At 43.1% G+C, this 27,981-nt stretch overlaps 1 protein-coding gene across 8 annotated transcripts in view; it reads left to right on the top strand.

Annotated features, from left to right (window-relative positions):
- The window catches only part of ZNF462 (zinc finger protein 462), a 134,904-nt gene extending 113,625 nt beyond the window's left edge, over positions 1-21,279 (top strand). For 6 of the 8 annotated variants that reach the window (XM_037036066.1, XM_037036065.1, XM_037036068.1 and 3 more), the window contains 3 exons: positions 13,123-13,255; positions 17,449-17,572; positions 18,739-21,279. In XM_037036066.1, the coding sequence (XP_036891961.1) occupies positions 13,123-13,255; positions 17,449-17,572; positions 18,739-18,946 (465 nt within the window). In that variant the 3' untranslated portion in view covers positions 18,947-21,279. Of the gene's footprint in view, positions 1-13,122; positions 13,256-17,448; positions 17,573-17,934; positions 18,079-18,738 lie in introns of all 8 variants that reach the window. The other 2 variants (XR_005064995.1, XR_005064996.1) reach the window with 2 other exon arrangements.
- Positions 21,280-27,981: the final 6,702 nt, after the last annotated feature.

Consider the following 27,981-nt stretch of genomic DNA (forward strand, 5'->3'; position numbering starts at 1 on the left):
ATGGTGGTCCAATGTGGTCTGTAGCTGTCTTCTGGGTGCATTGGCTCTGGGATTTCCCCGGTAGTGCAGGCCAAAGTCAGCTCCCACCTGTATTTCACCTGGGGCACCCTGCCTGAGGTGTAAAGCAGTCTGAAATGGTTGCTACGTGTGCTAGGCTTGGAGATTCTCAAGTGAAGCCAAGCTGTGACTCTAATCTGGCTGCCACCAGGGCTCACTGAAGCCAGCTGTTATTTGTTTGATATGATTTAGGAGCCAATGGAATGCTTTTCCATTCTTATGGGAAAGCAGCTTGAGGGGGCCCATAAATTGGGTGAGATAGAGCCTCTCCAGATCTCCAAGGTGAATCATGAGTATTACCCAGGTTGATGGAGCCTCAGATATGTCACCAGACTACCAGCTCTGTGGCCAGGAGGGCTCAGTAAAGAGAAGATGTCCCCTATTTGTCCCAATGCTAGGCACTTCAGTCTCTCTCCCTATATACCACTGATGCCCTTCAAGCTGTCGCCCCAGCGCTGGAACTCAGAGAGAGCAAGTCTGAGTAGGTGAATCTTTGTGTGGTTTCCCCAAGTGGAATTGCTTAGAGCTCCAGCAGCCTCCTCCATGAACTCAATCTCCACTGGTTTTTGCAGCCAGAAGTTGTGGGAACCTAGTTTCCTGGCACTGGAACCCTGGGCTAGGGGATCTGGTGTGGGTCTGGGACTCCTCACCCCCAAGATATTTCTCCCTAATTTTTATCCATGTGGGTGTGGGACCAGCCCATTCTGTTTCCACATCCCTCCTACCAATCTGGGTGGGTATGGTTCTTTCAATTCTATAGTTGTCAGACTTCCATTAAACTTGATTTCTGGCATTCCTGAGAGATGGTTGTTCTATATTTCAGTTGTAATTTTGATATGGTTGTGCGAAGAGGCAATCTGTGTTTGCCTACGTTGCCATCTTGACCAGAAGCTTTCCATATTATTTTAAACATATTGTAACCAAACAAAGTGGAGGTTTAGCTGGTTGTCCTAACAAAAGCCAAAGTCATGAGGCAGATCCTGGTGCAAAAGGAAAAAGGTTTTTATTCAGGTGTTGCGCAACTTGAGAGAATGGTGGACTTTCGTCTCCCCTTTGTGCCATGGAAGAGGTCCAACTGTCCTCATCAAGGCCAAGATGAAAGCCAGTGTCCAGGGTTCTTGTCCATTTTGAAGTATCATCCTTTGGAGCCCGCAGGCAGCTGCTAAGATGTCTTAGTCCCCACCTAGGTAGCTTAGCTTGTTCCCAGCTGCTGTCCATTCAAGCTCCCTCTTGGAGCCTACGTGCGGAGCCCGCATGGCCTGGGCCATGCCCTGCCAGAGTTGAATGGTTGCATACTCCTGGGAGCAAGAGCGCACAAACACGCTGGTGAGTGCATCGGTAGGTGGGCAAGAAGGACAGAGAGACTTCCTCCTGGAAACCACGGGCCACAGAGTCAACAGGAGAGTGCACCGTGCAAGTGCAGGTCACACACAAGCAAGTGAGACCCTCTTTGTTCCCCTGGGATTATGTTAGCTTGGGTGTGGGATGGACCAGGTGCTTTCTCAAAATGACCGATTAAGTTCCCAAACTTTCATGCACTTCACATGGGTCCACCTCTCAACCAATCCCTTCTTTCCCCAAGCTAGACTGACAGGCCTCTTTGGTCCAGAACCTCTGTCTACCATTTTGACTTCAGTGGCACATGTTCTTGCCCTCCCCTGGTCCCAACCCCATTCTGATAAGGTGGGTCTCTATCCAATTATCTTGCTAGCTTTTTGCACACTCTGTGTAAGAACCTCCCCCTGCACCATCTTGGCCACGCAGGGAGACTCCCCAGCACTCTGACGTTATCACAAAGGTTGACCAACTTCTTCTGTAAAGGGCCATATAGTAAACATTTTAGACTTTGTGGGCCAGATAGTCTTAGTGGCAATGGCAACAACTCAACTCTGCTCTTGTAGCAAGAAAGCCACCATAGACAAGACATAAATGAATGGGCTTGATTGTATTCTAATAAAACTTTATTTACAAGCCAGTGACAGGCTGTGGACCCATAGTTGCTGGCTCCTGTTCTGCTGGATGGCCATGCCATTATGTCTGTTAATTGGTGTAGGATGTTTCTAATATTTTGCTACAAAGATATTCCAAAGCATCGCTCTTAATGTGTAAACACTAGATGGACTGTAAAATATGTGTTTTACATGGGGAGTGAGATTGATGAAGAACAGATTTATAGATAAAGTAAGCTAAAAGGTTTGTGAAAAAATCTTTCAAAGGAGCTACTGATCAGAGGATAAAATAATGCAGGACAGCGTCCTCATTTCTCAAAGGGCTTATTTTTGTCACATCAGGAATTCAGATGATTGTTTCTGGTTTTGTGCATTGCAGAGTGCAGGGGGCGCTTCGATTGATGTTTGTTTTGTGAAAATAACCAATTGAAACGCTTTCTAACTAACCAAGAAATCCACACCATCTAGTGAGATTTCACTTAAGAGACAATTAGCAACACCTTTGATATTGCTTCCTTTTTCCTTGCTCTGTGTCCTCACAGTGGAAATAACAGGCCAGACCCTCTTTTCTGTCCTTACAAAACCAAGTTATAAAGGTTGTAGTTTAAATCATCTGCACCCAAGGGTTAGACTTTTTCTGGCAGGATGTTGAGAGGAGGCTAAACTTCATCACCCATCCACAGTTTAATGATTTTATGGTAACTTGTCTGCTTTGGAACACATTCAATTTGTAATGTGTCTGCCTAAATATGAAAGCAGAGAAGAAAAGCCTGAATTACTTAATTTAAAAACCTTAATATCCTTTCTTAGTCAAACTTCTTGGTCATTTCTGCTCCTGAACTCAAAGGAAAATCGCTCATTTATTTCAAACCAAGCTCTCAAATTTATGTGCATGTATCTTTATTTTCTGTAACCACCTCAGATCTTTTCATTACCGTGTTCAGACCTTCAGACTGGTATTTTGGGGACAGAGCAAACCAGGAAGATAAATTCTTCCCCAGTTGTTGTAGGGTAGCTGAGGAGTCACTGGGGGAATCTGGAGAATCTTAGGAGCCACACAGATGTGGAACCGGAGGCTTTCTGAGCAGGTGTGTAAGGTTGGGCTTGGGGGCGGGATCCAGGGAACCGGGCCCAGTTTAGAGCTCTTGGAGTCAATCAGACCTGGCTCTGAATCTTGTCCCCTCTACTGACTGTACAACTTCAGCAAGGTAAATGTCTGTGTCTGTTTTGTGGTTTCTAAGTGGGAATCATTATAGCTTTCTTGGAAGTTTTGTAAGATTAAATCAAGTCCCAGAATATCCCACATTGTGAGATCCACTGTGTTCTTCACTCCATGTGTGAATTGGTTTGTGCTCAAGTGCAACAACTATCGTACCTATCATGAAGGCAGTTGTGTTCCTGAGGACCTCAAATATGTGATAAAACCACTAATTAATTACACCCTGTTTTTCAAATATGTCTTCAATGTTTTATTTCCACTCTGCCAAGTTAGGTTCTGTAATTTTATTCTTTCTCGTGGTTGACCAGTTTATTAAATCCCATGAGTACCTAATTGAGGCTACAGAATTGCCACTTTCACATGGCTAATGGTTTTCGTCTTTCAATTGTTGTTAAGTTTCCGAGACACGTGCTTAATACTGATAACAGCGCTATCTTTTCCCCCATTTCTGTTTCTTCTTTTCAAAGTGAGAAGTGCAAAACGCAGTTCAAATTTTTGGCATAATTTCCCAAACACTGTTATATAAACAAAGATAACAGTGCTGCTTAAACTGAATTTTTGACCGATAGTAACATTATGCATTACTAAAAATGGCCATTCATTGGAGTGAAGGATATACAAAAATCTGATTTCAGCATCATGAATGGGTGTAGGAGTCTGAGTGTGCAATGTACCGAAGAGAAATTTGCCAATAATTCAAATGCAAAAGTCAAGGACCATAAGACAAGAACAATAAATTAAAGGCATAAGAATGCAAAGGAAGGAAGGAAGAGAAAAGAAAGGAAAGGAAAAGAAAGAAAATGTATTTTATTCACAGACAAGTACGATCTTTGTAGGTAGAAAATCCTAAGTAATCTGCTAAAAAAAGAAAAAGCTACTAGAATGTTAGAATTTAGCAAAGTTGCAGGATATAAGATAAATATACAAAAATTAATTATATTTCTATATACTGATAATGGAAAATCTGAAAATGGGTTTTAAATAAGTCAATTTCATTATGAAAAAGAATAAAATAAATAATAATAACATAAGAACTGTGAAAGCTGTACACTGGAAACTACAAAATATTGTTGGAGAAATAAAAGAACCATGTTAGTGCAACATATACCATATTTGTGGATTAGACTCAATATTGGTATTTCTTCACAAATCGATGTACATATTCAGTGTACTTAGAAATGTGAGCAAACCTTTGTCAAAATGTGAGTAGGCCTTTGGTAGAAATTGACAAACTGATACTGAAATGTATATGGAAATGCAAAGGGGTTAGAATAGCCTCAACAGTGTGGAAAAGAACAAAATTGGAAGACTCGCTCTTTCTGATTTTAAAACTCACTATAAAGCCGCAGTAATCAAGGGCACTGTGGTTTTGGCATAAGGATAGATGCCTGGGTCAGTGGTGCAGAAGTAAAAGCCCAGAAAGAAACCCTCAGACACGTGGTCAGTCGATGTGCATCTTGGGTGCTGAGGCCACATGGAAAGGGTGGTTTTTCGGCAGGTGGTGCCGGAACAATCGGACGTCAGTGATCATTGGCACTTACATCACCCCCAACACAACCATTAAATCAAAGTGGATCGTAAAACTCAATGTATTAGCTAAAAGTATAAAACTTATGGAAAAAGAGCAGAAGATTTCCCTTGGGTTAGGGAACATTTTCTTAGATAAAATGTAAGAGCTATGGACAGTAAAAGAAAAAAATCAATAAATTAGATGTCATCAAAATTAAATTTTTGCTCTTAAGAAGGCGACACCATCAAGAAAATGAAAAAGCAAGTAACAAACGGGAAGCAAATGTTTGCAAAGTAATTAACTAGCAAAGGACTTTAAAATATACAAAGAACCTTTACAACTATAATATGAAACGATTTGATTAAAATGACAGGCTTTGCATAGACACTTTACTCATGCCTGTACCAATGGCAAAGATAATCTCACACAGAGCTGGTTGAGATATAAGGTGGCATATCCACTTTGGATTATTTTGGTCATTTGTTTAAAAGTTAAATGTACACTTACCATCTGATCCAGCAAGTCTACTCCCACACAAAGTTGACTGAAACAAAATGTGCTATTGTATATCCTTACAGTGGAGTTATACTGATTACCAATACAAAGAAATGGAGCTACTGATGTGTCTAACAACCTGGGTAGATCTTTAACACATCATGTTATGTGGGCAGAAGCCAGTCACAAAAGACTACAGATTGTATGGTTCCACTTACAAGAAATTCCTAGAAACGGTACAACTGTGGAGATGAAGCAGATTGAAGACTGGCTGGGGCTGGAGGCCTGGGAGCAGGGATTGATTGCAGAGGGTATGAGGGACAGAGTGGTAGAAGGGTTCTTAAACGAGATGGTGTTGAAGGTTGCACAAATGCATAAACTTACTAAAACTCATTGAACTGTTTGCTTGAAATAGATGAATTTTTGAAACATAAAAATAGATGAATGTCATAGTAAGGAGGGTATACCTCAATGCCAAAAAAATGCAAGTTTACCACGACCTAACATATAATAGGTTCTCAATAAATGTTAATTTCCTACAATCTTATAAAGTCGACCTTGGGAACAGATAGATCTACAAGATCCAGATTAACGTGTAAACTGCCAAAAACAAAATGTGCAGTAGACTCAGCAATTGGTTCTGAGCTAAGATTTACTTCTTTTTTCCCCAGACTCTATGCTGAGTGCATTGCTCATTACATTCTTCCACAAAGAGCTTTAGGTGATCTTGTGTGATGGAAAGAATCTGTAGAAGAAACTAAAAGACACTGAAGGATGTATTTTCAGTCAAAGGAATTTATTAAACAGAGCTGGACATTGAAAACTGGACTTCACGATTCTGCCTGCAAAGCTTATAAACCTCAGGAATGTCTCTAGAGATGTCAAGACTGTATCATTCATGAGACTAAATACTGGTGACAGCAAGAAGGGTCCTTGATGTCCAATGTAGCATTCCTTTTAAGAACCCAGTTCTCAAGTGTGCCGGATTTACGCTGCCATGTTTATCCTAAGAAGCCAAGGTGAAGTAGAAAGGGGATGACAAGCAGCCCTCTCATTTCTTAGATGATATAGGATCATGTCTTCCTAGACCTTCATCTTTGTGCTGGTAGACAATGAAGCACTTGTAATGTTTTGGAATCTAAAGTAAACGATGCAGGCTCTTTAAAAAACTGTTTTCAGCCTTCAACTTCTTGTCATTTTTTAACCTCACTTGATTTTCTGAAAGACTATTATTTCAATCCCTCCATTCTCCTTCCTTTTACCCCCCTCCCCACACACACACACATGCAATGTGATCATACATCCATAGTGCCATTTATTAGCAATGCTGGTGAAAGGTAAGACATTTCTAAGAACCTTGAAGTCATGAAAAAAAAAATCCTTGCACTCATATTTTTTTAAAAAACACATTTTTAAAAGAAAGTTTAAGTATATTCAATACCTTGTTAGTGTTCTTTATGGTTCTGAAGTCTCTTTGCTAGTTTAAGGAACATAAAAATATATTATCTCTAACTTAGTTTCCTCGTAAAAGTGTCATGTTCGGTATATTAAATTTAGAAGGATAGTCTATTCAGGCAATGCACATTCACTAATTTAATTTACTCTGAAATGGTTTTAATTTTTTTATACAAATGGAACCTCAGGCGACTGAACTCTAAGGAACTTGTATCTCTTTTCACCAGTTTGGGGAAAGCAGCAGAACATTAAGCTCAGGAAAAATCACCAACATTTTAGTTATTCCAATAAAATTGTTCAGCTTTCTGGACTAGTGAAATCCACAGTGGCGCAAAAAAAAAAAAAAAATCACATAGAGCATTTGTTTCCAGCGAAGGAAATGAGAAGAAACAAAAGAACCTTCTCCCGTGCCAGATTCCAAACACACATTTGGCCACATTTTTTCGGGATTACTAGCAGCTTTAGCTTTATCAGCTTCAAGGATTTCTGCAAGCTGAAGCTCTCTCTAGTAGATTATGTCATTTCAGCTCTGTTTTCCCTCATGTTAGTCTTGCTTCTTGATTTGGCAACCTTAGACCCATTTCTTCCTGTATTTTGGAAGACAGAAATCAGAAGTAGATGAGCAAGAGGGGTGACTATTTTTTCAGAGACCTGCCTGGCAGAACATGAGATGATGTTTCTCAAGTAGACATTTGAAGATGCTCTGTGCTTATAACCTTTGACACTATCCACTAAAATCTTCAGTCAATACTAATTGCTCCTCCTTCTAGACTTCCATAAGACTTCCCTTCTTCCTCTCTAAAGACACTTAGCTCATGCTGCCTGAACTTGCACTTCACCCTTAACAAGTCCCTGTCTTGCCATTGGAGATACCATTCTTCAGATGGAAACCATGTTCTCTACCCTCTCTTTTCTTCCAAAATCTAACCTAGTCTCCAGTAGTTCTTCGTTGAATCAATCAATAAATGAAATCACTTTTCAAGGAGGAAATTTTAAGTATCCTGTTTGTTCAAATAAGTGAAATGTGGCAGCATCATCAGCATCTTTGCCTCTGGATCTCCTGTCCAGGAGACTGGCACCGGCTCAGCTGGCCAACTACAGAATTCTCTGACTTGCTCGCTGATGCCTTTCACTTGGCTTTCTTGAGCATTTGTGATTGGAGTTATGCTGAGATTCTCAAAATGAGTTCATGTCTTTTTTGCTAAAATAGATCAGGCAGAAAAACAAGTTTTCTGATTCTGACCCAGGGGTTGCAAAAAGAAGTAGCTGCCTTCCTTGACTTCTGTGTTCCATACCCTTCTGGGTACTTTACCATCTTTAATTCTTACTGTTCTTAGAAAATTTTTCCTTCTGAAGAGAAATTCCCCGAAGATTCTACTTCTCTAACTGATTCAATTTGCAACAGAACTTTCTTGTCTCAGTAATTTTTTCTTCTTTCTTTATTCGGCCAACACTATGGGTCATGTTTACCATTTGTATTACAAATAGTAATACAAATGGTAAATTTGTATTACCACTTTGCAAATTTGCATTATAACGGGGAAATGCGAGCTATATCACCTGAAGGTTTGAATGCTAACCCTGGCTTTAGTGTGTGCTTGGTGTTCTATCTTCCTCATCTACAAATATGGATGATAGCACACATCTTGCAGAATGTTTATAAGAGTTAAAAAATACAGAGAAAAATTAGGTGATTAATTTTTAGTGCATAATAGGCATTTGGTAGGAAGTGCATCAAAATCCTTTAGAAAATGTCCAATTTTATTCTCTTCTTGGCAAGTAAATTTATATCATGGGATGCAAATCTTGAGGCAATATTATGAATTTTTTTGTATTTTATAATCTACCATAAATTTTTATGTGATTTATTGTGTGTCAACTACACAACTGTCCTTAGACTCTTTGCTGGACATATAAAGCTAAATAAGAAATGGTTGCTACTCTGGAAGAGTTTATAAGAAAATAGTCAAGACAAGCTTAAACAAAGATTAAGTGCTTGTTAAGTGCTTGATAACAGTGTCTATAAAGTAGGAGGGCACAATAGAACAGCATAAATATGGTGTCCCAGATCTTCTTCCGTAAACTTGAACACACCTGGCTGAATGTCCTTTCTAGAAGCTTTTACGAGAGTTCTGCTTGAAATGCCCTCATATGAGAAATGAAGATTTTGACCTGTACCTGTAAACATCTTCGTGTAAGAAACTGTAGACACTTTCTTACTGAAACTCTCTTCCACTGCATTCTTCCCCTTGTTCCTATTCTGACTTTCAAGACCTGCGAGGTAAACCAACAGGTATTATAAATCAGGGTTCGGCAAACTCTGATCCATGGACCAGATCCAGTCCCCCACCTGCTTTTGTATGGCTGCCAACTCAGGATGGTTTTGACATTTTTTAAATGGCTGGAAAAAACCAAAAGAGGAGTATTTCACCACGTGTGAAATTATATGAAATTTGAACTTCAGTATTTATGAATATAGTTTTATCAGAACACAGCCCGACTCATCCATTTCTGTGTTGTCTGTAGCTGCTTTTGAGCTATTGCAGCAGCTGAGTGTCATGACAGAGACTGTAAGGTCCACAAAGTCTGACATACGTGCTTACCTGGCCCCCTCCTGAGAAACCTGGCCGTTTGTGTGTAGGTCCTTTAAAATCTTCGCTGCACCACACAGTCTCCATTTGTGACTAAGACAGGCATTTCTGATGTAAGAGGCAGTTTTTCCATATTCCCTGGTGTCACTTTTTCAAGGTGAACTTTAACTCTGAAGTCTGTCTTCTTCGATGGCAGTTGATCTCACCTTCCTACTGGACAGACGTCATTAGGACTCTGGATTAGTGGCCTTCACAGGGGACTTTGGGCTTTGGGACATTCACAGATAACTTTCACAGAATATAAGGATCTGCATATACTTTTATAGTCTGAGTAATTATGTATTTGGACAATGCACCTTTACAACTACATGTGGCTACTTTTGCCTCCAAAGGGCTTCAAGAAGCCAGGCTCTAAATCTTAAACTCTTAACACTTATTATTTTTCTCCCTCTGTTGTGACCTTTTGGCAAACAAGGTAATGAATTACTTCTCATCTCCAGAGGAAAAGGTGAATTTCTCTCAATGTGTCCTCTGTACCATTCAAAAGTTTGGCACCCACCAATCTCTAGGTCCAGAAAGTGACTCGTATGATCATTCCAAAAGCCAGCTTAGAAATATACTGGAATTTCAATAAAGCCCATACTCTTTGACTTTGACCCTGTAATTTCACATTGCAAATTTAGCCTATAAAATTAAAGCTAAACATGAAAGAAGGAGGGAGTATATGCAATGAGGTGCATTACTGCATTTGTAATAGTGAAACAGCCAAAGGTAAAGTCATATGGGGATAGTAAACCACAACGTATGCCCTGATGCAGAGAATATTTGTGCCACGCCAGGCATAAAAACGGGATCCACTTGCATGTGTTTTAATGTAATTACAGCAATATAAATAATCTATGCATAGAAAACAGGCATACAGAAATACAATGACTTGTTAATCGTTATTATGTATAAGTAGTTGGGTTCCAAATGCTTTTTTTCTATTTTCCAAATGCAAGTTGGTAGGGAAGAAAGATGTATTGAATTAAATTGAAGCCAGGAGGTGAGAACAGCGCCCACGCTGATCTAGAAGCTGATCTGGACGTTGTGGTGGCCAGTGGGGATCCAGGTGGGGGTCGGATGCAGGGTGTCCTGTGGAGTTTGCAGGCCAGAAACAATTACTGAGGAGGACGAATTCCGGAAGGGGAGTGTAGGGTACTGTGGAAGCCCAGGGCAAGGGCAGCACGTTGAGAGAAGGGCCCGTTGCGACACTGGAGCGAGGCTAGAAGACACAAGTCCCGGCATGGAGGAGGCAGGCGTGAGGGACTTTGGGACAGAGAGAAAGGCGTGTGCCCAGCGAGAGAGGCACAAAGTTAAGAACATGCCAGATTCCAGGAAGCTCAGTAAGTTCGGGGTGGGGGGGGGTGAGAGCCCAGGGGTAGTCACTCTGCAGGAGGTGGGCCAGAACGTGATGATCGCTGGCCACACAAATCTCAGCAAGAAACGAGGACTTGATCCTCAGGACAAGCAGAGCCGGGCACAAACAGATCGACATTTTTAAACATCACTGACAAGGCATTGGAGAAGAGGTGCAAGAGGAGCAGCAATGGGTGGTGGGCAGCCGGCAGGGAGCGGGGAAGGAGCGGGCAATAATCCAGGTAATGCAGTGAGGAGTCTTTGGTGTTAAGATTAATATTGGATTGCTGATCTGGAGATTTAGAGCAGAGTAAGAGCCCAATGTTTATGATACTCCTTTCCAAAAGCCAAATTTGGATAAGGCCATGTTCCCAGAAAGGGGAAAGAAACAACCTTTTGGGGAACTAGTGGGTCTCAGGTGCTGGGCTGACCCTCCTTTTAAACATGAGGACATTTATGTTGAATAACGTACCCGGACTCTGAGTAATGGCAAACCCCAAAGCTGGATTTAGGTCTGTCTGACTTCAAAACTCTTGCTCCTTATGCTACCCCCTTTTATGTAATGTTATAAACATGAATAAGTAAAAATTCATATAGGTTTGCATGAGTGAGGCACCATGGGTAAATCCCGAGTTAGGAAGAAGGCGCTTACAGGCACGTGTGTTTTGGAGACTCTTGCTGTGAACTCTTGGAGGGGAGGAAGGAGGGAGAAGGATTTTGATCCCAACTTCTTCCTCCTCCTTCTCACTTTCATCTGTTGGTTTTCACAACTTTTTGTAATGAGTAAAAGAAGAGCTTGCTGTCCCTGAGTGTTCAGCACCAGGGTTGGTGCAGACATCTCTTGCACCCTCGTGTTGCATCGTTTCCAAAGTAACTGCTTGCCTGGACTTCATCATTATAGCTAGAGCAATGCATTGTTTCTCTGGTCTGAAGGGAGCTTTTTATCCTGAGTGCACTTCCTTTTAAGTCTACCTTTTCTTAATTGATGTGGTTGGGACAATACTAAGCCTGTTTGGAGGACTGTCTGTTGGCCCTGATACTCTAAGTCTCGCTCCCATTCGTCACAGTGGATGGTGATGTGTCCCCATCTGCCAGGCATGTGGAGGCGGTGGTGCTCGGCAGATCTTTGTGCCAGGCTGGTCCCGGAGAATATTTTGGAATTGTCTGATGAATGTTCCCTCTCCTCGCCTGAGCCCTTGTTACACTCTCTCTCTCTACCGTAGCAGCTGTGGAAATCGGCCCTGGAATCGAATTAACGATGTCCGTCTTCCCTCCTCAACTGTCCTGTGAACCTCTGGAGACCAGAACTGGGTCTCACCCATCTTTGTGGGTCCCTCCCCTGACTCCCCCTCCAACAGGGAGAACACAACGCCTGCCAGAGGAGTGGCCTGTCGCCGTGTATTGGCTCGAGTCAGTTTGTTGACTTGAGTCCTGCACTAACTTGTCATTCCTGTGTGCATGCCACCTAAGAGGTCTGAAACTGGATTTCTGAAGGAGATAAATCTCGTGCTACCATTGATAGGGGAACCCCAAACAGAACATCTTTACAGTTTTCTTAATGTGGAGTTTTATTTCTTTCAGACGGTATTTTGAAGAAACTTTGGATTTCCATATTATTCTAACCACATTTTACATAATCCCAAATCAGCCCTAGTTAACACTTTCAAAGGGTTTTTAGGGTTTATTCACAGACTTTTCCTAAGATAATTCCAGCCTTGATAAACAAGCTGGGGTCAGCTTCAAAAACATTGGTAACAGTCACAGTAACAACATTGTCTGCCATTTGGACTGCAGTTAGGAGTCGAGGGGTCATCGTCCGGCCTTGGCTGGGACAGCCCGTGGCCCTCCAGATTGACAGGATCACGGTGGAAAAGGTTGTGACTCTCACTGCTGGTTTTCAGGATACAAAGAGACTCTTCATCTCCAGATGTACCATCATTTGCTCTGTATACTGTGTGCCCACGGTTTTGTGCGCATTCTACACGGGATTATCATACCCATTATTATAATGTGATCCTTATTTTTTCCCCCTCAAAAATTGGGGGAGAAAGCACGCATTATACACAGCAAAATACAGCATGTGAAACTGGGGGGGTTACAAAAATTGCTTCTTTGGATTCAACTCAAAAAAACTGTTTTCTAGTCACCTCCTCTGCTCCCCAAGCTTCATGGTACTTTTGATCTCTGGCAGAGTGTCACCCATGTGTCTCAGTAAGTTTGGTAAGGAAGGTCCAATGTTGACAGTCCTGTTGAAAATCGTGGGATGTGAGAGCATCCGCCTCCGAAGCCAAGTCAAGGTGGAGGAACGGACCTCTTAGACGCTGGTGGTGTTCACTCCTGGTTCCAAAAACAGTCACAGGAAAATGACCTAGGAACGCTCTCCCCCCCAAGGGCGAGCCCCGTCCAGTCTGTGGTTCATCCCTCCATCGTTGTTTGGGCCTTTTTCAGGTGAGCCGTAACTTCGAGCTGGTTGGACGGGTTAACTTGGATCAGCTGGAGCAGATGAAGGAAAAGCTGGAGAGCTCCAGCAGCGACGACGAGGACAAGGAAGAAGACGTGAATAGCAAGGCTGATGACAGAGGTTAGTCTCCCCCCTGCCCTCCGAGTCCCAGATGGCTGCCAGCACGTCCATGGGGATACAGAGGGAGGCGGGGGCTGTTGTGGGAACAACAGAAGGGACGATCCTTCTTAGTTAAGTGGCAGAACAGAATGACTTCAGAAACGTGTCAGGGGTCGTGTCTTGTAAACTCTCACCAGCTATAGAAACTCCAAGGAAAACGGGTATTTTTCTCCCTCGCTATAGTTCATGTTTATTAAAAATATGTAGCAGTGATTTGTTTTTAATTAGGAAAACTGGTGTCTTGGGAATCTTTAGAATAAGGACTGGTGGATGGCAAGGCAGAGATGACACTGCAGAGCTCTCAAGGAATATAAATGCTTATTTAATGTTGCTGCTGCTGAGCTGCACACCACGGCGGGCGTGGGGCCGGCTGCAGAGGACTTGGACCCTGAGCCCTCTCTCTAACTCCCCAGCATGGCTCTCGCCTTAACCTCCTCTTGCTGTCCTGGCCTTGTAAAGAGGGAAACGGAAACCAGTAGCGATCATTTAGTCATGCATTTGCAGGGGACACAGGAAGGTTTTGTGGAATGTTTGTATGTTTGTACAATTTTTCCCATTTCCTCTTAGTCTGTAATTATTTTCAAAAAGATGTCTTTCAAAGGCGTGTGTAGTTACAGACACACATTTATGTGACCTAGAGTTGGTTCTCTGGATTGTTCAACGTAGACTACTGTGGAAATCCCAGGACGGCGCATGTAAGCATAGAGGTTGAAATATATTGCTTTAGTTACTGCAAACTCATCAAAAGCACCCAGATATGAGAAATTAGCATTTTAGGTGCCATCCCAGGGATGAGAAGGATGGTGTTAGTGGCCACTGTTGAGCCTCATCACGTGCCCAGTGTTGGAAATTTCTAGATGACCCGTTTTTCTCTGACCTTATGTGATGGAGAGGGGTCTGCAGTAGGCCTGCCTGGATGTGGCTCTTGGTTCCGCCTGTAGCTATAGAACTTTGGGTAAGTTATTTTAACTCCCTGTGCATCCACCATCCATAATAATGCCGCCTACCTCCTAGGGTTATGTGATGCTTCGATGAATTAACACACAAGACACAAACCAGTTCCTCAAACACATACCTACCTAATAAATGATAACCTTGTGATACGGGTGGTATTATTGTCATTTTACAAATGGGGAGAGTAAAGGCCTAGAACATTGAAGAGCTCGTTCAAAAGTTAAAAACAAACAAACAAAAAACCCACTACAGGTTGAACTTAGTCTTTTGGTTCCAAAAGCAAGATCCCCTTTACACTAACACACCATTCCCACAACTGCTTTGGACAGTGGAGTATTCACAGGGGGGAACTTGGCCCAGGATTCTGTCAGTTCTGTGGCCCTTTGGGTCTCACTCTAAGGTGTTCTTTTGCAAAATATCTTTGTTTTTCCTCTTTGGTGAGTCCGCAAACCTAAGAAAGAGTATTTGGGAGCTCTTTCCTTCCGAGGTTCTTCCTCTTCTCTTTCCTGACCTGCTCCCACACCCCACACCCCCATGAGGCCATAGCAGGAGACCACAGATTAGCAAAGTGGGGTCCACGTTGGCCCTTGAACCCCCAGCTAAGATGACAGTGGGACTGCCAGGTGTGCCAGCATGCCCTTAGTCAACCTGGAAAATGAGCGGGCTGGGGAAACATCCCACCACGTAGGCCAGTTGCCCCTGTGGAGGTACAGTATTTATTAGATGCCACATTCCTCCATTTCTTATCAGAGAATGGCCGTGATCTGAGAAGCATGGTTTGTCCGTTTCTTTTTCTTTGTTTAACATCCCACAAGTGTGTTCTTGGTGATGAATGCTTGAGCGTCTGTGCACTGTTGCCAGGGTTCTCTGGAAAGGGGTCCTTTCGACAGAGGCTCCTGGTCCTTCCTGCTGCCCTGCCATTCCTCTCCCGGAAGTAAATCCCTCCTGGCTGCGTCCTGTGACTTTGGAGTCTGTGAGGATGAGCACATAGGATTTTAGAGGTTATGCGCACCGCAGAGGCAGGAACCCCTTTTAGTCCTTCCTTGCGACTCCTCCAAAATAAGAACACAGAAAATTAGAAGAAAAAACGATGGCAGTTAGAAGTGTGGGGCACCTTGTAAATTTCCTTCTGGCTCGGCGTGGCCACTGCCTTCACACAAGCACTGGGGCTTCAGACCAGCTTGGTCTGCTTGCCTCTCCCTGGAAGGGAGGCTCACATTCATGAGCCTTAATCACAAGGGAAAAAGAAACTCTTGGGGTGGAAAAGCATGCAGTTCTCTCTCACCAGGTGGGGGATTTACATGAGTAACTTCTAGTAATGTTAATGGAAATCATAAGCCTAAACCATCCTATCCCCTCCCGGTGTTTGAAAGAACGGCCCCCTTTGTCTCATCTCCTTTGAATCAATTTTCCACCATCTAGGTAGATTCTTGCCAACAAGAAGAAAGGACACACGGCAGCCTCGGGGTGTTTTTGCCAGCCGGTCTGTCTTCTAGGAGTAAAGAGTGGGAGGGGGCTAGAGCACAGCTCTCAGGACTGATGGAGAGCTATTTGCCGTGTGACAGGTAATGATTGGTCTCCTCCTCTGAGGCCGAAACAGCAGGAGCCACTGGAAAGAACAGATGAGTGGTTTCTTGTCTCCGAAGGGGAAAGGCGCGCACGTGCCAGGAGCATACCCCTCCTTGGCAGGGTAGACTTGCGGCGGGCACTCTCCGTCCAGGGCGCTCGCGTCCTTGCGGTTACCCCATTCCTGGCGTCTTTCTCCAACTCCAGGACCAGAGAGAGGACTGGACGGCCACACTGCGGGTGCTGCCTGGAAAGCTGGGGGTGTGGGGAAGACTTGAAAGAGAAGAAACCAGGCATGAAGAGATCAAAATTAACCCAAGCAGACTCCTCCCCACCCCCTCTCATTATGCAGTTGGGAGGAGTCAGGAAGGCATTCTGTTGATTTCTTGCCCAAGATAATCCCTGCTAAGAAATTAATGCGCAGAGCAGATGGTGCCGTCTCATTTCCAATGAAAAGAATCAAGGAAGATAGTCTGTGCAATTATTTTTAATGGCTGGTGTGGTGATCTTCTTAATTTGTGAGAAAATGTTCTATCTTTTGTTAAAACTGGCCCCATTCACATAGCTTTTTGTGCTAGAGACTAAGGCAGCACGGAGATACCTATCCTGTTAACGTCATCCCGAGGAATTTATCAGCTGGGGTATTTCAGCCAGGAGACAGCTTCCTGTATTGTCTCGCAGGCACGGAGTGACCAAACACATGGAGATGGTCAGCCTTGCCCTGACCACTGCCCTGGCCCTGCAGTGTGGCTGCAGAGCTGTCCAGGTCCTGCGGTTTATAGCCCACAGGAAAATTTGGCCCCCTGTGTTACAATGAAAGACATATGGGCTTGGGACTCAGGGTCACACAAAAACCATGTAAGCTCTCGCCTTGGAGTTTGCCAGGAGGAGTGGCCTGTATACAATTAGCCACCCAACCCACGTTTATCAGACCTCTAACATGTGCCCATGGAGGGGACAAAAATGACGGCAGTCAATGTTTGATGTTTACAATTGAGGAGTAAATGCCGGGCAGCTGGCCAGGATCCCTTGTTAGCCGAGGACATGCTTTCTTTCACACGCTGGCCTCCCGTTGTCCTGGATTCACGATCTCGCTGGGTTCTTTGCTTGCCGCGCTCACCCAGTGCTTTGGAGGCACCCTGGGAGGTGCTGATTATGATGTTCATGACAGACCACCACCATTTGTGAGTCAGGCAGGCGTTCTCACCTGGAAGGGGTCCTGGGTGACCTGGTCCAGTGCTTTCGGGAGCCTATGTTCTTGTTAGTGATCAGAGATAAACTTGGGTCAAATAGAAAAACAAATAGGTGCTAAACTGTGAGGCACCAACAGACCAAACAGAAGGGAAAGATTCCATAGGGATGAAAATGCTGAGATGCCATTGGAACGACCCAGATTATTTGTGATAGAAGCGGCTGGAGAGGGGACACTTGGGACCTGGGAACCAGGAACAATTCTGGAGAGCCATTCCAGAAAGGGCCTGAAGCAGAAAGCCGGGTAGGAGAAAGAATAAGTACTCTGGAAATTGCTTTTACAAGGGAAGGAAGGAGAGGCGGTTTCCTCATACATGTAGGCTTATGCCTTCTGTTTCTTCCCTCAGCACACAGGTAACACTTGTTCTGCTTTCTCCTTACAGATCTGATGAGCTTTTCTGCCCATGGGGCTGCTATCAACACTCAGAAGCGTTTTCCGTGTGAATTTTGCGGACGGGCATTTTCACAGGGCTCTGAGTGGGAAAGGCACGTGCTGAGACACGGCATGTAAGTTGAGCCATCTCAAGAATGCCTTTGCCCAGAGTGTGGGGTGGTAGGGAGACCAGGTTCTTTTTTTTTTCTTTCTTTTTCATTTTCTTTTTCTTTTTTTTTCTTTTTCCTTTTTGGTTCCCCTGATGACACCCAGACCCCTCTGTGTCTCATTTCTGGGCATGGGAGGAGAGACAGGCGTCAAAAACTAGGTTTCTCCTTTTTTGTTGGTTTTTAAAATGGTCATCCAGACACAAGTCAAATGAAAAAATCTTTTTTTGATACGAATGACAAATCCCACTCAAGCCCTCGCGTAGAAGTTTCGCGCTTTCTTCAGCCAGTGTCCCTTCAGCTTTCATTAGCGTGACATTCTCTGATAGAGCGTGGACCGGGGTCAAAAGATCTGGCTTCTGCTCCTGCCTCTGATGACTCATTCCCTGAGTGGCCTTGAACATTCCCACGCACCTCTTGGTGCCTTCAGTGCTCTGCCTCGGGGACAGAGCCAGCTTCTGCCTGCCTCCCAGGTAGGTGGGAGCATACCTGTAAAACACTTGTAAGATCCTTAAACATAAAATTGTCCTCTGCATAAGACACTCTTAGTCCACCGGACACAGATCCTATGAGTTGGTCCTTTTAACAGATGATACCCCTGAAACCTGAAGCATGTAACCTTCAGGGAATATATCTTAGCTTTCCAAGGCCTGGGTTCTGTCTTCAGGTTTTTGCTTTTTGTTTATTTCTGTGGTTTGTTTCTGGACCTGTCCATTAAATCTTTAATACCCAGGTTGCTCTATGAGTCTTAATAAACATAGCCAGTCCCCTAGCTTCCAGGTTCCTAATGAGTTTCAGCTTAAGACAGTCCTTGCTATTACCACTCATGATTTCACACTGTTCCCAGTAGAGGAGGGAACGTAAAACAGTTATGTTCATTGGAAACAAAACACGATGTAATCAAAACCTAGTATAATAATGGATATTTCTGTAGGTTTAAATACCAGAAATACTTGACCAAAGCATAACCTATAGCAAGGATAAATCAGTCACAACTTAGTTATACATCTGTGGCATTTGTTCCAAGGAAACAAGGCCTTTTTAGGACCAGGGAAATAAGGATTTGAGTCTTTTTTTGTTGTTTTAGGAAAAAAATATATGCTCATCTGTCTCTCCCATCCATGTTTTTCCAGGGCGTTGAATGATACCAAGCAGGTGAGCAGAGAAGAAATCCACCTAAAAGAGAGTGTGCAGGACAGTATTAAGATGCCCTCTATAGAGGAAAAGGAAGATGATGAGGCGATTGGGATAGACTTTTCCCTAAAGAGTGAGACAGTAGCCATCTGTGTAGTAGCTGCTGACAAATCTCTCCTGGAGAATGCAGAGGCCAAAAACGAATAAGCATTTGGTGAAATTCTTAATCACACCTTACTTGAACCATGATGAAAAGTGGGCGGGCCAGCTTGGGCTGAAGTGGGGGACAGAAACGAGAAGACAGAACAAAGCTGCTTTTTAGGACTGAACAATCTATTTTCAAAGCACTGGTACCTGTGTGAGTGAGTATGTAAATTAAAGTTATTTAAATGGTTGGAATATGTGGCTCCTTTTCCATCACTACATCTTTTCTTCCGGATCTTCATCATGGAAGTTTGGTTTGTTGCAGAACATGGAAGCGCCTCCCATGCGCACGGTGTGCTCTGTGGTGGTCTTGGACAGTACGTGGAAACGGAAGCTCCGTGACAGTCGAAGACTTCTTAGGGGAACAACTTTTTGACGTACTACTTTGAGTGCGTTTTTCTAGTTTTAATACCTTAAGCTTTTTCAAGACCTAACTGCAGCCGCTTTGGGAAAAAACAAAAAACAAAAAAACAAAAACAGAAAACAAAAAAAACTGCTTTGCATAAAACAGTCACCTGTTTCCTAGTACCTCAAACTTAACCAAGGGAATTCTCTGCATTTGTCAGTACTACCTGTCGTCGTTGTGGTTAAATGTAGAGAGAACTGCTGGGCAAGATGGTGAATGGAGAAAAAAAAGAGTTTTAACGAGAGGAACACAAATTGTGCTTAAAATCCCCATGTGGGTTTTATTTCTTAAAATACTGTGATTTTTTTAATTATTTTAGTAAAAAACAAAACAAAAAAAAGAAACAGACTTTAATTATTAGATAACTGTTTGTGAATTGTCATCCTTTATTCCAGGTAAGCTGTTTATTAGTGTTCAACTATAATTTTAGGATTTGCTAGATTCATATGAGCTAATTTTAAGGTGACTGTGGAATTTTGTTTGCCACATGTTCATTTTCTATCAGTTTGAGTGTTACAAACACAGCACAATTCAGTTTTTCATATAAATTGTTTTAGGTGTGCGTGTTGTTGTTTTAATTTGTGGACAAGGGAGATTTAGTTTTTTGTGTGAATAGGAACGTTTTTATTTTAAACATGGAAATAACAAAGAAGTTAACTTTCTTTCTTTTTTTTTTTTTTTAATTTAACTAAAGAACCAAACTTTTCGGCACAGCTATGCAGCTTGTGGGCCAGACGAGGAAGTCCTCTTCACCCTTTTGTTGCTTGTCAAAAACACATTCTCCGTCTCACACCAATCATTTCTGTTAGGAGGGGCTGGCTTTTGTGTGTGACTAAAAATCTGTGTTTTGTTTTTGTTTGCATTGTGTTTTGGTGGATAAGGGGATCCCATCCCTTTGGTGAGAGTGGACAAGAAATACTCACATCCTACAAGGAGCCTGGAGAACTGCTTTTTTTCTGTTTGTTTAACTCTAGCTGCCAGCTGCTCTGTTTCCCCACCTTCGCTTTTTCAGGAGGGAGCAGCTTAGACGAAATCTAAGTCTACGTTTATAATACGTTCTGATTGTGAACAGAGAATTTTCGTTCCAAAAAGTAGAAAAGAACTTTCCTTGAAGCCTAGGTTTTAGAAGCCTGTGTGCTTGTGTGCTTGGATGTGTGTGTTCTCGTGTGGGCATGTGTGTGTGTGAGAGAGAGAGAGAGTCCTTTGGTTTTCATGTTTTGTTTTGTTTTGTTTTTTTAACTTGGAAGGGTTGGGGGAGGGGGAGGGAAGAAAGGGAAGGGGAGTCGCTGAGATGACAGTGTCCCACATAGCTTCAAATAAAATCCATGGAAAGATACTGCATTTGTGGAATAAGTGCTTACTTGAAAAGCATGTTCTTCTTTTATTTTCTTGCTGTTAAGAATTTTTATTTGTAGGACATTTATTTTAATTTAATTTTCTTTTTAGGGATGAGGGCCATCACGTGGAAACCAGAAAATGGGGAAAGTGTGAACTATCTAAACAGATTCATTTTGTGTCCATGTTTGTTTTTTAATTGGCCTCATTTCAAATGTATTAAACAGTTCCATACCTGGATTGGGTGTTTATTATGATTACCAAAAAAAACAAACAAAAAAAAGGAAAGAAAGAAAAAAGAAAATAATTGTGACATGCTTTTATCACTACTTTATTTTTCAAATAACATGTAAATATTGTAATCCATTGGATTTTGTTTTGCTAACCTGTTAATAAAATTATGGGACCATTATCCTTTTAACAAGGCTAGAATGTCATTTTTTTTTCTTTTTTCAAACATATACCTGATATTTTGTGGCCGCACATTTTGGATGCATTATTATAATTCTGTTGACTGTAATGACATAGAATTTACAACTTTTTTGTTTGTTTAATTTATACAGAGGACATTTTTTTTTTTCAGAGCTTGAGAGAAGAAAATAAATAGCAAAGTGATAACCTATTGACTCCAATAATCAGTGTCTCCCAATACTTGGTGAAAGCCAGGGAGCTTCTGAGTTCTTGAAGCCAAGGGTTTAAAAACAACAAAAAAACACACAAGTAGGTTATTCAAGTTGTTTGCAACATACATTTTGTAATAAAATGTGAGAAATTAATAAAGAATTTTTTTCACATGTGTCTGTGCATCTGTTGTAGATCATTTATAGGTATAACTACGTAAATGTAGAAATAGTGCGCCATTACCTCTCAATGCATAGATATGAAAGATTGCAAGCCACTGAATCTACGCAAGTATGAAAGATAAAGTTAAGTTGAGGTAGGAGCTGGGATTTTAAAATGTTCATGTTTGTGCATCAGGGATTTATCACCAACTGGGGGAATTTTATGGAGGGAATGTTTTCCATCCAAAATGCGAATCAAAGTGGTGTATGGAGGTTCAGAAGGAGGAAATGCCAGTGATTAATGACATCTGGGGACCCTGAATCCATGAGCACGGTTGTTTTAAACTAACTGCAAGTTACAACCACTGCCTCAAACTACCTTACTGTGCATCCTGCACCAGTAATTATCATCGTTGAGCTGCCCTCTTATAAAGCAAAGGAAAAATGAATAGTCATGAAACCTAGAATAAGAGTAAATCAATAGCAACACCACCGATTGTTAAAGTCAGAGCTGATTTACACTGTCTGCCTTCAGTGCTAGGAGACAGATTCATGGATCACTTGTACTGAGCTCATTCTAAAAATCTGGTACTCACCATCCCTCATCTTTATCCCCTTCACAAAGGAAAGTTTTACTTACAAGAAGATGTAAAACAGAAAACAAAGTTAGATAAATCAGGGGTCAAAGGAAAGGGAGGGCTGAGTAGCAAAGTGATAAGAACAGGGATTGGCAAAATGCATTCCAGGAGGCCATACCTAAGGTAGGTGTTTGCCTCTGAATGGTTAGCAAGGCCAACGTGATCAAAATTACAATCTTAGTAACTTTCATTATCGAGTGCTCAAGAGATACACCACCTTTTCTGGAACTTCAGGTTGAGAAGTTTCTTCTGTATGTCTTTCTGAAGAAGAGAAAGTGACATAATGGGCCAGTCTGTTGTAAAACATAGCTATTCTCTCATGACCACCATCAAATATTTCATAAGCAATGTTTTATTGAACTCATGTCTAACCCATACTCCCTCTGTCTGATGGAGAGAAAGTGGAGTTTACTGATGTGTTAGTCACGGAAGGGCTATAGAAAAGTACCACCTTAGCACAGTAGAGGTTTAATTCTTATACATTTCTACTTACCACCAGTCCCCTGTCTTTTAAAATTTTTATTTTATTGATTATGCTATTACAGTTGTCCTGATTTTTCTCCCTTTGCCCACCTCCATCCACCAACCCACCACTTCCTCCCACCATTGTTCACGTCCATGGGTTATGAGTATAAGTTCTTTGGCTATTCCATTTCCTATACTGTACTTTACATCCCCATGGCTATTCTGTAACTACCTTTTTGTACTTCTTAACCCCCTCACCACTTCACCCATTCCCCCACACCCCTCTCCCATCTGGCAACCATCAAAGCACTCTCTGTATCCATGATTCTGTCTCTATTCTTGTTTGCTTAGTTTGTTTTTTAGATTCAATTGTTGATTGTATTTTTGACATTTTATTGTTCATAGTTTTCATCTTTTGGTTAAATAAGTCCCTTTGACATTTCATATAATTATAGTTTGGTGATGATGAACTCCTTTAGTGTTTTCTTGTCTGGGAAGCTTTTTATCTGCCCTTTGATTCTAAATGATAGCTTCACTGAGTAGAGCAATCTGGCTGTAGGTCTCTCTGCTCTTCATGACTTTGAGTGTGTCTTCCCAGTCTAGTTTGAAAAGTTTCTTTTGACAATTCGGCTTTTTGGATTCTTTTTTTCTTCTTATTCTGATCGGTTGTGTTTTGCTTCCTTATGTTGCAAATCATTGATTTGATTCTCAGCTTCATTCACTGTACTGTTGTTTCCCTGTAAATTGTTCATTATTTCAATCAGTGTACCCTTCGCTTCTGACTGGGTCTTTTTTACGCTGCTGAGGTCCTCACTAAGTTCCTTGAGCATCCTTACGACAGTGTTTTGAACTCTGCATCTAACAGATTGCTAATCTCCATTGCATGTAGCTTTTTTCTGAACTTTGATCTGTTACTTCATTTGGGCCATGTTTTCTTGTCTCATTTGGGCCGCTTCCCTGTCTTTGTTCCTGTGTATTAGGTAGAGCTGCTTTGACTCTGTGTCTTGGTGGTGTGGCCTAATGTAGTAGATGTGTTGTAGGGTCCAGTGGCCAAGCCTCCCCTGTCACCCAAGCTGGGTACTTGAGGTGTGCCCTTCTTGTGAGCTGAGTGCACCCTCCTCTTTTAGGTAAGCCTTGGTTCCTTTTGGCAGATCAATGGGAAAGATTTATCCAGGCCAGTCAGCTGCAGAGATTGGCTGTGACCACTGACCAGCAACCTCCACCCTCCATGGAGGATAAGCTGTGCAGAGGCAGGGTAGGCATGCTCTGATGTGGTCTGTAGCTGTCCACTGGGTTGGCTGACCCTGGGGTTTCTTGGTTGGTGTGAACCAAGGTCAGTCCTCACCTGTATTTTGCTCAAGGCAACTCTGCCTGAGCTATAAAGCAATCTGAGGTGGCTGTTACTTATACTGGGCTTGGAGATTCCCAGATAAAGGTGAGCTGTGAATCCAGGCTGGCTGCTGCTAGTGCCAGGCCTGGGGCTCACTGAGGCCAGCTGTTGCTTGTTTGAGAGGATTTAGGAAGTTGTGTAACTGGAGCCAAGGCCAGCCATTCATACGGAAAAGCAGCTTGGGTGGGCCCATAATTAGGTGGGGTGGAGTCTCTGGGGATCTCCAAGGTGAATCAAACCATGTTAGCCAGGTTGATGGAGCCTCAGATATGGTACCTGCCTATTGGCTCTGAGGCTCTGTTGGGGGAGGGTTTAGAAAAGGGACAATGGTCTCTGCTCCCTTTGATGCCAGACACTCCAAGTATGCCACTGGTGCCTTTCAAGCTGCTATCCTGGTGTTGGAGCTCAGAGGAAGTGAGTCTGTGTGTGGATTCTTTAACAGGAACTGCTTGGGGCTCTAGAAGTTTCTTCCACTGATTTAATCCCTGCTGGTATTTGCAGCCAGAAGTTGTGGGGACTTATTTTCCTGGCAGTGGAACCCTAGGCTGGAGGGCCTGGTGTCCCATTGGGACTCTTTGCTCCTAAGACATCCCTCCCAAATTTTTATCCACCATGTGTGTGTGAGGGACCAGCCTGTTCTACATCTGCACCCTCCTACCAGTCTGGATGGATGTGGGGTTTTTTTTTAATTCCGTAGTTGTCAGACTTCCATTCCACTTGATTTCTGTCAGTTCTAAGCAATGGTCGTTCTATATTTTAGTTGTAATTTTGATGTGGTTGTGCAAGGAGACAAGCCATGTCTGCCTACCCTGCCATCTTGACCAGAAGTCTGTCCTCTCTCTTTATAAACACTTATTGAAGACTTGGCCCTGGCTGACTAGCTCAGTTGGTTAGAGTATCATCCGGACGTGCCAAGGTTGTGGGTTTGATCCCTGGTCAGGGTACATACAAGAATCAACCCATGAATGCATAAATAAGTAGGACAAATTGATGTTTCCTTGCTCACTCTCTCACTCCCCCCCTCTCTAAAATCAGTAAATAAAAAAATTTTTTAAAGACTCTTTTTCCCCATCCCCCACTTCTACTCAGACTTGAAGGAGCTGAGACACATTGCTGTCAGATGCAGCTAGCCTTTTTAAATTCAAATATATTCCTGTTGATACCAAGTGTTAGTGATCTGTTTTGGCATCAATGTTACATTTTCTTTCTGAGCTTGAGATTGCTTTTTTAAATATCTAAGTAAAAAAATGCAGTTTGGTAGATGAAAAATGTCTGAAACTCTAGGCGCGCTCTCTCTCTCTCTCTCTCTCACTCACTCATACTGTCTGTGTGCCAGAGAACTGACCACCACTGCTCCCTCAAGAGGACACTTTGGCCACCCTTCTCTCTTGCCCAGAGGTAACTAGGAAATGGACGGGGAGGGCCACTGGGCCTAAAGACTGGACATCAGTTGTGACTAGCTGCAGAGTTGGGGAGCAGAAGCCAGGATTGGCCGTGATGTTGGTAGAGATGCGTGGCTGTGACACGTCGGGTAAGATGATGGTGTCAAGATGTAGAGACATGCAGGAAAGGTTGGGGATGGTAGCTTGAGAGGCAGGATGGAGGGAAGGACTGTTTTAGAACACGAGTGGTTTGCATAAATTTGTTACCATGGAGGAAAGGAGCCAGTGCAGTCACTGGGTAACTGACAAGCACCCTTATAATGGGACCCAGGGCACCATGGAGCATGGGCTGTGCAGATGAGGAGGGTCCCTCCCCCCTCCACCCACCTGCTTCCCTCAGAGGGGAATGGGAAAAGGAACTGCTCTCTGAGCTGTCTGCTCTCCCCATGCCTGGGGTGATTGGAGTTGATGGACCTGGCCTCTGAGGGGGATGCATCAGCAGAGGGTAAGGTTTGAGCTGCTGCTTAGGATCCTGTGGGCGAGAACTGAGTGGAGGAGACAGGAAAGATGAACAGAACTGAAAACAATTAGTATTTGGGTCTCCGTATGACAAATAGTTATTCAAAGGGTTATGGGCAATAGTCTTTTGCTAGGACTTCCCTCGCAACACTCCCCCCTCCCTTAAACACAAACACACACTCCAACACCACCTTACAAAGAAAAAAAAATGCAAAGAGAGAGAGAAAGTCAGCTCTTGGAATCAGAAGGGACACTTCCTTTCTCCGCCTACTTAATTATCTGGCTTTCTGAATTAGGGGTGGAAAGCAAACTTGCCTTGTTTCTATTCACAATTCCTCTCTTGAGTTTGCTCCCATTAATGAAGCAGCTCGGTTTGGTTTAGCTAACTGCATGCATGATTTCCAGAAACCACATCACAATGCGGGAGGAATGCAGCCTCCAGCTATGCTACAGCAGCTTAACCACATTGTTTAAAGAGAGGAGCAGGGGCAGCCCAGTGCCTCTGAAATCCATTTAAGATGTGTGAAAACATGAGATTGCAATTCTGACCTTTCCCTGAAGCTGAAAGAACCTACTCCAGGGGGCTGTTTGGAAGGCTGCAGCTACAGGCCTGGGCCCATCCTCCACTCCCCAGCACTCTGGCACTCGGTGGCCCATCAGGTGGGACGTTTTGACTCTCGTACCTTCTGTCCTAGATGGGGCACCAGCCTGAAGGCTGCTGGGCATTTTGGAAGGGGAGGGAGAGATTGCTTAAGGAATGGACACAGAGACCAAAAAAAGGGAGGAGAGGACATCAAAGGGCAAATAGAGGAAAATTTTATGGAAATCATATGGGTCTGGGTCTAAGGTCACCCACTGCCTTTTCAAGAATTGGGTCAGGGAAGAGACTCTATCCCAATCAGCTTTCTGATGCCAACCCAGATGCCAAAATATTTGAGGCATTGTGGGGTGGGAGGAAGGTCACAGAACTTGGAATTCGAATAGCATGACTGAATTTTCATTGCATTTTGTGAGTGCAGATGGTGCAGATACAGCACAGCTCATGAAGAGTATAGTCTGCAGCCAGGGTGCCTCAGTGCGAATCCCAGCTCCTCCATTTACGGTGCGACCTTGGGCAACTTACATGACCTCCTTACATCTCAGTTTCCCTACCTGTATAACTGAGGGTAAAAGGCCCTAGTCATTCAAGTATGAGGGTTAGACAAATATATAGAGCACTTAGCATAGTGCCCTTCCCATTATGTGTGCCCAGCTGATCTAGTCCATCATCATCCTCTCATTGGACAATGAGCAGTTAACTCTTTAAGGGCTTGGAACCTTTGTTTCCCCCTCTGTGGAGAAGGGACTATGGGGTTTCTCTCTCTTAAGGTGGCTTCAGAGAAAAATAGATTAGAGAGAATGTGACATGTTTGGCCCATGGTAGGCACTTGCTATGTGGCCACTGAATCTTATACCTACCGATTTTTCTCCTGCTGGGCCCTGCAAAAATGTAAAGGGCTTGGTTCCTTCAGACAAAATGTGTAGTGACAGAAGATATTTAGCTCACTGTGTGGGCTCTGGGCTCAAAGAGAGCTCGATTTGCACATCTGGTCTTATTCATTTTAAAACCTTGGACAGGCTATTGATTCTCCGCCTCGGTTTCTTCATAAAGTGGAAAATAATAGTATCTACTGTGAAAATGCAAGGAGATAAGGCAGCAAGTGCGATAGGGAGGGAAAGTCATGCATCTGGAGGACAGGGGCTTCCCACGATATCTTACACCGGTGAGCACACATGGCCCACTGGAGGGTGCTCAATAAATATTTGTTGCCTAAGAGGTGAGGCAGGAACACGCCAGTGTCAATTTCTGAAAGGAGGCGTGGCCCAAGGTTGGGTCATGCTGCTGCTCATATCTTCAAAGACGTCAGGATCAGATGAGTCTTCATTTTTTTAGTATAATTATTTTCAAGTCTTCTATCAACAGAAACAAGAGTATTGCTCTGCAAAAAGCTTCTCCTCAGATATCCAGGAGGCACTTTTTAAGTCCCAGCCAATTACCCTGGATCCCACCCCCTCCTACTTGCAACTGCCAGGAAAGAGGCTTCCCCACGCACGTGAGAGATGACCACGTGTTAGTGCAAG

Source organism: Sturnira hondurensis, unplaced genomic scaffold (genome assembly GCF_014824575.4).
Source record: "Sturnira hondurensis isolate 20B ecotype Veracruz unplaced genomic scaffold, ASM1482457v3 Scaffold0022566, whole genome shotgun sequence".
Lineage (NCBI taxonomy): Eukaryota > Metazoa > Chordata > Mammalia > Chiroptera > Phyllostomidae > Sturnira > Sturnira hondurensis.